This window comes from Rhinolophus sinicus, chromosome 5 (assembly GCF_057876585.1).
Source record: "Rhinolophus sinicus isolate RSI-liver-muscle chromosome 5, RSI-T2T, whole genome shotgun sequence".
NCBI classification, from domain to species: domain Eukaryota; kingdom Metazoa; phylum Chordata; class Mammalia; order Chiroptera; family Rhinolophidae; genus Rhinolophus; species Rhinolophus sinicus.
Genome location: NC_142505.1, coordinates 36,990,119 through 37,000,837, shown reverse-complemented (window position 1 = coordinate 37,000,837; position 10,719 = coordinate 36,990,119). Strand labels below are relative to the sequence as shown.

The 10,719-nt window shown below is 49.4% G+C and overlaps 1 protein-coding gene across 11 annotated transcripts in view; it reads right to left on the bottom strand.

Moving 5' to 3' along the window:
* Window positions 1-6,505: 6,505 nt before the first annotated feature.
* Window positions 6,506-10,719, bottom strand: part of MRAS (muscle RAS oncogene homolog) — a 54,539-nt gene continuing 50,325 nt past the window's right edge. For all 11 annotated transcript variants that reach the window (XM_088798356.1, XM_019747705.3, XM_019747679.3 and 8 more), the window contains one exon: window positions 6,506-9,788. In XM_088798356.1, coding sequence (XP_088654482.1) covers window positions 9,689-9,788 — 100 coding nt within the window. In that variant the 3' untranslated portion in view covers window positions 6,506-9,688. The remainder of the gene's footprint in view (window positions 9,789-10,719) is intronic.

Here is a 10,719-nt window from a genome sequence, read left to right as displayed (position 1 = left end):
ACAAATGAGGAAATCAAGGCAAAGAGAGGTTGAGCAACGTGACTAAGGTCATCAGCCAGCAGCATAGCTGGAGTACCCGTGCCCTCACCAGTGCCCCACGCAACCTCTGTGAGCCAAAAACACCAGAATCGCAGCCATGCCAACCACAAAGACAGAACAAAAAGTCTGGACTTATTTATTTTTTTGATGGGGGGAGGGAAATTTTTATATTAACAAAAAACAGTTGTAGTACCCTGCATCGAGCAAAGGCTCCTCCAGGCCGCCTTACAAGTGAGTAGGGCCAAGGTGAGGGTCCCTGAGTGTGGGGTGCTCCCCTAGGCAGGAGGCCAAAGGTTCCCAGAATGCACATGCAGCCTCTGGGGTCTCACCCACTCTGCTGACTGCTGGGCTGGCCTGGCCTGGCTCAGAAAGAGGCTGGAAGACAGCAGCAGGAGGGCCAGGACTGGAGGCTGAGCCCCTGGGAGGAGGCCCAGTACGGAAGCTCCAGAAAATGACAGTGAGCTAGGTTCAAAGTGCTGCTGTGAGTCACCAGGGGAAGTGAATGTGCATTTAGCTCAGTGGAAAGAGGAGGAAGGAGGCTGGGATGTGGGAGATGCTTTGAGAGATTTTCCTCCCACAAGTTAAAATGAGAAAGGGTGGGGTAGCTAGCTGGGATGAGCTAATGCTCAGCGGGGGTGGGCATGGAGGTGGTACACCGAGCAGGCTGTGGAAACGATAGAACTGGGTGCAAGTTCAGTCTCAGTCTCAGCTGTCCCTGGATCTTATTTTCCTTTCTCTAAAACAATCACCATCACACCTACCCCACAGGGTTCCTGCCCTTGAGGATTAAAGGAGGTAACATGTATAAATAGCGTAGTGCCTGGTTTACAAAACGGTCTCTGGTCACTAGTATTTGCTGTGCATCACTCCGTGCCAAGCCCTCTGCTGAACGTGTAACGTGGATTAGCTAATTCAGGGTTCACAAAGCGTGGCACCCCGACCAGCAACATCACAGCCCGGAGTAGCTTTGTACGTGCAAATTCTCGGGCCCCACCCAATACCTGCTGAATCAGAAAACCCAGCATTTTAACCAGCTTCTCGGGTGATTGTGATGGTTGATAACACTTGAGAACCACCTCCTATTTATAGTGAGCGGTACAGTTATAGAACAAGGTGAACATTTGTATTCTTACCAGTAGGGTGACTAACTGTCCTGGTTTGCCCGGGACTGTCCAGGTGTTAGCACTGAAAGTCCCGCGTCCCAGGAAACCCCTCGGTCCTGAACAAACTGGAAACTTTGGTCAACAGTTGGAACCATACTTCAGCCTAGGAAGAGATCATGGGATTGTGGCAAAAGAAAGCCAACCAGCCGGGGTGAGAGAATCTGAGGGGGAGGAGTGGAGGGTAGAGGCTCTAGTTTGGCAGGGGGTGAAGGCCAATCGAGAGGCCATGACTGCAAAGGGGGGGCCATCCCTGGGACCCCCAGTCCTCAGCAAAGCTCAAGGATAGCTATGGCGAGTAGGCTTTCTTTGTGGAAACTGAGGAAGGAGCTAAACTTCAGAGTAGCAAGGCCATGGAACAGAGACAGACGTGTAAGTCACTGTGAGAACCTGACGTTCGGGAACAATTTGAAGCCTGCAGCTGGCCTTGGGACTGCCATAGGCCATGGGGTCGGGGGTGTAGGACGGTAGTTGGAGCCATTTTGACTTAGGTTTTAAGGCATGGAGGCCCCTGCTGATATCTGTAATAATTATTAATTCACTTAAACATTATGTTAACTTTATACCACCGGGCCCTCTCCTGGTCCCGGAGATATAAAACTGGAAGGAATGTGAACAAATGAAATATCATGATAGAGTGTGACTAGATGAATCAATAACTCAAGCCAAGCTCTGAGATGACCTGCTGTAATGAAAAGAGAAGACGCCCTGTGGTCAAGTATTCGCCTACAACGGGCTGGGAAACTAGAGTCCTTCAGTAACTTCAGACATGGGCTCCTCCAGGCAGCTCTTTCTTTTATTAACCAATCATCAGTGAGAAGCCATAGTATTCAAGGGACCAGAATAACAAGGAACCTGCTAGTGGTCTCAGCCCTGGCTGTAGAGTTGAATCACCTGGGGAGTTTAAAAAGAATTCATACTTAGGCCCCAACCCAGGCTGATTGCACCAGATTCTTTAGGGGTGTGGCATGGGCAGTGAGATTTCCCCTACCCCGACCCTCCAGCGGTGACTCTAATACTAATACACAGTGCTTTGGAATCACTGGCCGACCTAGGTGGTTACAAATTCAAGGTGATGGCATTGGACCTGGGGTGCCTTTGCTACATGCCTCACATCCCTCTTCTGTCCCTGTTTCCCAGCCAGACCCCCACCTAGTGGTGGGTTGCCATGTAGTCCCCAGGCTGTCACAGCATCTCGAACTTCCTCCCTCCTTTTGCTAATTTTGGACCAGGGTGTTGGGGCCTGAGCGGCAAGTGGTGCTAACCATGGTGGGGGAGGTGGTGGGTGAGTCATATACTTAGTCATGCGGGGGAATTGGGAGAAGAATGGCAGCTGGTCCCCTCCCTCAGTGTGTTGTAGGGGCGAGTTCAGGGATGTGTCAACCAAGTGAAAAATGTTGTCAGAGCTTCTTAGAAGAGTAGAGGTATCTTTGCTCCTTTCACTTCCTCTTCCCCCTCACAGTGGCTGTGAAACTACCAGAAGGGTCTGAGGTCAGAAAAGGAGGTTCAGGAGCCAGTTCATTTTTTCTCTGGGTAACACACAGTGGTACAAGAATCTGATCAAATGTGATTATCCCCCCAGAAGAATGCATGTATACGCTCAATTTTGCATATGATTTCAGGGGGAGGGTGTCAGCCACCCTTCCTGTCACCCCACAGAGCCAAGGTTAATTTACCCTGTCCTGGGGTCCCTGGCTTCCTGACCTTGAGGGACCTCCTTAATGAGATGCAGGAAGGAAAGGTGTAGGACCTGGGCAACTTTGCCCAGAGAGCCAGCTGCTGTCTTGCAAATGAGAACAATTCAAGCTGCCATTTATCTTTGTGTGGTAGGAACTTTTATTTTTACCTACATGTAGTAATTCAGGGGTTCTTGAACATTAGGGAGCATCAGAATCTCCTGGAGGGCTTATTAGCCCTCTTCAATTCAGAATTTCTGGCTCAGTGGGTCTGAGATGGTGCCAGGTAATTCACATTTCTAACAAGTTTTCAGGTGACAATGAAGCTGCTGGTCTGGAGACCAAACTTTGAGAACCACTTATCCAGTTATTTTACTCTGCTCATCAGCCCAGGCACAGATCCCATGAGTGACTAGGAAGCTGGATTTGAGTCAGTTAATGGTTTACCACATCATTGCCAGGAGGTACATTCTACTGAAAGCATCCATCAGTTCTCAGCCGGCTGCATGAACTCAGCTTTTTGTTTAAATTTTCACATTACCATGATAACGAGCTATTTGGCATGATGTTGGAGCCCAGAAAGTGAAAAGTCCTGGGGAATGAAGAGGATCTCCAGCTTGCACAGAACATCCGATTTTCAGTGTGCCTGAAGAACAGAGCCTTTAAGTGTTCTCAGCTCAGATTGTTGAGTCCTCGTCCTTGACATTGAACACAGCTGTCCACATTTTAAGAAAAAAGCTCGAGTGTTTGAGAAGCAAACTGGGAGCCCACTTACCTTTGCGTAAATACTTCTCATAATTAAGGGAACCACTTGCTGCCTGTGAGGATACTTCTGAGCTCACTGCCTTGCCAGGCAGAATTGAGCAGCCGTTGCAGACAGAGGAGCAAACTACTTGCCGAGATGAATGCCCATGAGGCTTCCTCTGGTTGGATGAGGTTGAACTGGGCCCTGACGCACAGTGAGTCCAGGGCTGGATTTCATCCTGATGTTGAGTTGGTGTTCTAGGGTAACGATGCTTGAACTTCACTGCAGATACTAATCACCTGAGGATCTTGTTAAAATGCAGATTTGGATTGAGGAGGTCGGGACAGGGCCCAAGAGTCTTCATCTCCAACAAGCTCCTAGGTAATGCCGATTCTGTGATGACATAAGTGACACCTGGGAACTTTTATCCACTGCAAAAGTGTGTGGACATGGAGGTGGAGTTTATTTTAAATAGTCCTGGTATGGACAGGGGAACCTTTAGAGTGAAACCTTTAATCTTCAAAAGTAATGGAATTAGTGGGCCCCATATGTGACTGAAATTTCCATTTAGTCAGTGAAAAACCTCATACAACTGGGTACAAGGTCTATGATAGTCCCCTTTCAGCTCCCCCAGGTTAAGGGATTCCTTTTTTTTTTTTTTTTTAACAGGATTTTATTGGGGAACAATGTGTATTTCCAGGACTTTTTCCAAGTTAAGTTGTTGTCCTTTCAATCTTAGTTGTGGAGGGTGCAGCTCAGCTCCAGGTCCAGTTGCCATTGCTAGTGTAGAGGGCGTAGCTCACCATCCTTGCGGGAGTCGAACCGGCAACCTTGTGGTTGAGAGGACACGCTCCAACCAACTGAGCCATCCGGGAGCTCAGCGGCAGCTCAGCTCAAGGTACAATGTTCAATCTTAGTTGCAGGGGGCGGAGCCCACCATCTCTTGCAGGAGTCAAGCAGTCAAACCATCAACCTTGTGGTTGAAAGCCCACACCTCCAACCAACTGAGCCATCTGGCACTGGCCCATGTGGGAATCGAACCGGAAGCCTTTGGCATTAGGAGCACGAAGCTCCAACTGCCTGAGCCACCGGGTCAGCCCAAAGGGATTCCTTTCAATGCAGATCATAATGGTTCATCATCTGTTGGGCTGCCCTTGTGACACAGTGACTGGGTTTTAGTGTCCTCTGTTGTCCTGATGTGCGGCTCAGAGCTCAGTATTTGTTGCCTGAATGACTTCCCTTCTCTTGTGGGTAATGAACACACCAGCCCATTACTCAGAGTTCAGTGGCATAGTCCACTTCGACATGTCTTAAATATGAGATGGGGAGCCATGGGGGTGGGGAGGTTTGAACAGAGTGGGGACATAATTTGACTTCCATCTTACCAAAGTCTCTCTGGTTATTGTGTTGAGAATGACGTGCAAGACGACTAGAGTGAAACAGGCATGGGTGACGGTGCGTTGGGCTAGAATGTTAGCAGTGGAAGTGATGAGAAATGGGTGAGTTCTGCATATATTTTTTAGGTAGAGTCGGCAGGATTTACTAACAGATTGGGTGTGAGGAGTGAGAGAAAGAGAGGGACTAAGGATGACTCCAAGGCTTTTGGCCTGAGCAACTGGAAGCATGGAGCTGACATCAACTGAAGGCTAAGGGTAAAGCAGTCATGCGAGGGTGACGATCAGGAACTCAGATTTGGACAAATTAACTCTGAGACACTCTACTTGAGACATCCAAGTGGAAATAGCAAGTAGACAGTTGGGTATATGTGTAGGCTTTGGGAGTTTCAAGCTGGAGATATACCTTTGGGAGTCACCAGCACATAAAAGACAGTTAAGTCTCAAGACTGGATGAGATCACTAAGAGAGTGAGTTTAGGTAGAGAAGAGGACCAAGGTCTGAGCTCCGGGGCACTCCAAAGTTAACAGGTTAGATAGGAGAGTAGCAACCACTCAAGGGGATCAGGGAGTGACTAGAGAAAGGAGAAAAACCAAGAGATGGCATCATCCTAGAAGACAATGGAAGAAAGTTTAAGAAAGAGGAAGTGGTCAACTGTGTCAATACTGCAAGATCAAATATGAGAAGACTGGGAACCAACCACTGACTTCAGCATGATGGAAGCCATCGGTGACCTTGAGAAGAAGGGTGGTGGTGATAGAATGATGGGTGAAAGCCTATTTGGAGCAATTTAAAGAGAAAGAAATGAGAGGAGTTCATAGCAGTGAGTACACATTACTCTTTTAAGAAGCAAGTGGTATCTAGCAGAGGTGGGTCAAAGGAAGGTTTTGTTCTTGTTTGTTTTAAGATGGGAAAGATCCAGTAGAGAAAGAGCTGATCATGCAGAAGAGGGAGGCTCAGCTTGGTCAAGTACCCACCACGTTCAATCAGTAGAGAAACAAAATCACATTGGACAAAAGACTGTAAGCTCATGGAGGGGGGCAGAGGGCAGTTTCCATGAAAAGCAATGCCACACAAGCCAGTAGGTATCTATAAAAAGCACCGTTTCTGGGCTCATTACCATGAGCTCCCATGCTTAGCGTTAGCCCTCAGTGTGTTTAGAAGGTGAACACTATTGTGCCATTTACATGAAAGGCAGACGCTGAATATTAAAGCAGGTAACTTGCTCAAAGGCACAGAAAGGTCGGTGGCAGAGCTTGAATACAGGGCTGCTGAACATCAAGAGGCTGTGCTCTCTAAACGCTGTGCTCACCTGCCTTCCTCCTCTGGCTGCGTGCAGGAAGGAGACACCCACATGGCCCCCGGTGGTCTCCTCCTTACTGCAGATCTGCCTGTCAGAGCGGATGCTCTGGGCCACACACTGTCAACCTTCAATATTCTCAGCAAAACTTCAGACCTATCTGAATAAGAGCAAATAAGACAGGCAAGTGCTCCTCTTCTTTTCTTTATTAATGAGTTGAGATACACAAAGACTTAAAAAGTTACATAAAAGGCTCAAGCATCATGGAGATCTTCAGGCATCACTCTCGTTTCACGACAATGGCCACCTGTTAATTCTGTGTAACAGAAGCTGGGCGCTCACAGGCGCGCCATAATTCAAGTATCTTTCCTACTGAGTAAACCCGACATGGAATTTCTAATCCAGTGGGCTGCTAATGGAGGGAGCCTGTCCATGGCTCTGGATTTACCGTAACACATGAAGGGTTTCTGGGTTAGAGCTGCCACGTGTTAGGGGTTCACATCTCCTGGCAAAGTGAGACAGGCCATACTAGGCTACCAGGCACTCTCCGCAGCAAGTGCCCCAGGAAGGTAGGGGGCAGAGTCCAAAGAGAAACCACCCAAGTGTCTGTCCCTGTGTGGTGAAGTGCAGAGGAAGTCAGTGGCCACAGCCGCAGGCTGTGTGGGGGGGAGAGGATGGCTAGGATTACCTATTGGGGAGAAAAGGAGCCCTCAAGGGGTGGGGGTAGAATTTTAGAAGAAATCTGAGAGCACAGTGGCAAAGGCATGGAGGGGAGTTCAGGGAGTGTATACTCCAAGGGATGTGAAGGTAGCACTATTCACGTGGGCGGGAAAACCAGTGGGAATACCAGGATGTCACCAAAGACTAAAGTCCCATTGAGCTCCTCAGTCATGGAGTAGCACGGCCACTGGTTCCCCAGATTGCCCCTGCCAGGTACCCATGGAGAAAACTATTGAGGATGTCCCAGGGCACACTCCATTCTGATCTCTCTGGAAGCCGCCACTGCCACAAAGGCCCCTGGTTCCCCAAAACACCAAGAACTGACTTTTACAAGTGTTATTTGTCCATCTCACCTATGGAAAAACGAGGTCACGGGAGATGAAGGCTGACCACTGGCTCAGCAGCAGGGGCTGCAGAAGCCCATTCCTTAACCAGTTCCTCTCTCGGGCACTGTGGATTTACGCTGCGGCTGGGTGCCAGACAGAGGCCCTGGAAGAGGGGGCACTGCCCCTGTTGGGCGGTGGTGGTGGGGGAGACCAGAAGCGGTTGGAACCCCTTTTCTGGTACCTTCATGGCTGAGGGCTTCGATCTAGGTCAGCTGATCTGCTTCCAACAAGACTTCCCGTGCAGTGACCTCAGGGTGTTGCCAGCTCCACAGCGGGCAGGGGTGTGCTGGCACGCCTCATGCCCAGTAGAAGTTTGCCAGCAGTGGACCCTGCCCTGTGTGCCCACTCCACCACTCCCTCGATGCAGAGCGTCTCCATCCTTACTTCTTCCCACCTGCCTTGCCTCTTCCTCGTCTCCAGCCTTCAAACTGCCCATGGGCTGCTGCGATGCGGCTCAGAGGAGCCTAAGGGTTGGAAAGAGCCTTGTTCTCTTAGTGTTTAAAACGCCCATTAACATTATAGGATCTTGGGAAGCTCTGAGGTGCCTGACCTGGAATGTTTCTTGTTAGCCTTCCCTTTAGGGTCAGAAAAAAGAGCCATTTAGACAAATAAAGAAGTTTGATTTCCAACTAACAAAAGTCCCAAAGTTTCATCCTGCAGCAGAGTCACTCCTCAGCTGGGCCCCTCTGGGCTGGTGAGATTGCAGAGCTAGGAATCAGCACACTTTCAAAACTGGAGCAGGATCCAGGTGTCCCAACATCCAGTTGGACACTCACTTTCCCCAGGGCTCTTTCTCCAAACAGTGGCCAGGCCACCTGCTGAGTATGTTCTAGTTTGCCTAGTGGCCTGGTAAGTAACCTGTGGAAAATGAGGTCACTAGTCATGACACGTCATCCTCTGCCCTTCTCTCAGAGGAGCACGGACGTTCCTGCTGCCCCGCCACCCCCACCCTGGCCCCCCAAATCCAGTCTTTGGCTCCCAGCAGCAACACCTGAGAGGAAGATGGGCATTGTCAGGGAGCTGGGGGACTGTCCCCTGGTAGAAACTGCTGTATGAGAGCTATGGCATCACCCCAACCTTCCTTTCTCCTCTAATCCGAGAGGTTAACAAAGGTGTGCGCCAGAAAGGCAACCAATGCTCAGTTTGCAAACGCTTAAGGGGGTTGTCCCTTTGCTGGGCTTACGAAGTGGTCACCCGTTGACTCGGGGAAAACGGCTTCGGTCTTGGTGCGGTTTTAGTAGTAACAGTATTGGGTTACTTTTGGTTAAGACTCAGCACAAACTAGAATGTTCTGATGGCATTCCCAGCAGCTTTACTCTGACATGGAGACACACATGCCTGTGTCAGTGTGTCTGTTTCAGGGAGGTACCAGGCCGCCCAGGTGATGTGTGGAATTCCTCTCACCCATCTGGGAAGAACAGAACTTAACCTGCACTGTCTGCAAAAGAAATGAACACTTTGGCAAAGCCAATCTGCTTACTAGTTTATACCTTTCCAGGATAATGAAAACCCCTTTTAGAACTGACATGCTCATGCCAGCCTCTCCCCTCAGCAAAATACAATTGTTTCCTAATATCTGTAATAAAACCCTCCAGGTAAACACATCTTTCTCCTTTCTAGATTATAGGCCATGAACAGGGCCTGTTTCTCTGGAGGCCTCCAGTAACCGTCCTCATTAACTTCCCGTTGCTCAGTCACTCTACCTTCATATTGAGCTGAGTTTTGGCACTGCTGGGGAAACTCAGTTGAAAAACAACAACCACCACAACAATATTCCAGACATGTTATCAGAGAGGTCTGCTGAAGCATTGAAACTTCACCAGGCAGTGGGCACAGACCCCTATGATGCAATTACAATCACTAAAATAATTTAAAAATCTACAAAAGACACCCGAGCTCAGACGCCATGGACTGGAGACAAGGGGGGAGCTTGATCATGGCTTGTTTTGCTCTCTGCACGTGGATATACACGTCCACACCAAACCAACACTGTGCAGCTCAAACAAACAATACAGCCACCAGGAGAGCGGGAGGAACCAGGATGACAACAAGAGGGTCTTGGAGGCTACTTCTCTTGAGCGTTGTTTCCTTGTGTCTGATGAGACATGGGAAAGCCTGCGCCCTTTCGGCAAAGCCAGACCTTATTTCCACCCTGCCCACCCTCCCTTTCTCCCTTCCTGTGCCAAGTCCTCGGGTCCAGGGTCGTGGTTAGAAATGGTTTTCAGTGAGGTCAGGCGGTGGGGTTCCCGAGGGCTGGCCAGTTCACCGTCACAATATCACGCACTGCAGTCTGTGGGTGCCAGTGGCCCGGTCTCCCCGCCATTTGGTTTTCTTCTTCTTCTTCTGGCTTTTTTCCGGAATCTGTTGCCTTTTGAAACAATGAAAGGCAGAAAAACAAAGTCAGAATGGGCTCTGCTTCTCCCTGCCTCTCTCCTCCCCTGCCCCTGTGACTGAGGCAGGGAGGCTTGGGGGGTTGCAGATGCTGCTGTCCCAGATGCTGGAGGGGGGCCTCGCCTGGGCAGCCTCTCTGAGGCAAGCGGGGAGGGTGAGAGGGCAGGGCACAACCTGTCATGCTGCTGGTGAGAATTCCTGCCATGATGCTGCAACCAGATTCATTTAAATTGTAAGTTATGTTATGTGTTATAGAGCGTTGGCCTCTATTTCCATGTTTCCGATTTTAAATAAAATGACAGGTCAACTGAGTACAAAAGCTTTTTACATGTTTTCTGTTAATTTTTCCTATGTCAAAAACCTGCCCTTAGAATTACAGTTCTGTAATTAAGACCTTACCACTTCCTGGTGGTAGCATATCCTAACTGGAGGCAAACTGTCCACAAGAAAATAATTTCAAGAGTGCAGAACTGCCAGGTACAGCGTGAAGTGAAGGCTACAACGTCACAGTCCATGTTGGGGAATAATACGAAAAGGAGGCTGTTGAGCGTACATGTGTGTGTGCCTGTCTGGGTGTGTGTTCTGTGGGGCAGGAAGGACCCTGAAAGAGCCCTGTATGATTTCATAACTAACCAGCAGCCCTACAGCTCTCCAGCGTAACGCAACACACTAAATGCATGGTGTTGAGAACCACGGGTTAGGCTGCGCTGTATGTGGAAGACTTTAGAAATGGGAAAGGTGGGTGACAGGGAGACCAGCCAAGACGCTGTCTCAGTCATCTAAGCATGAGGTGATGAAGGTCTGAACGCTGACAATGCAAAGGAACGCACAGGAGACTGCTGATTGGGACTTCTGACAAGCCCGGGAGACTGACAGCGTGTGGGGTCTGGAAATGAGGCACATGCAGT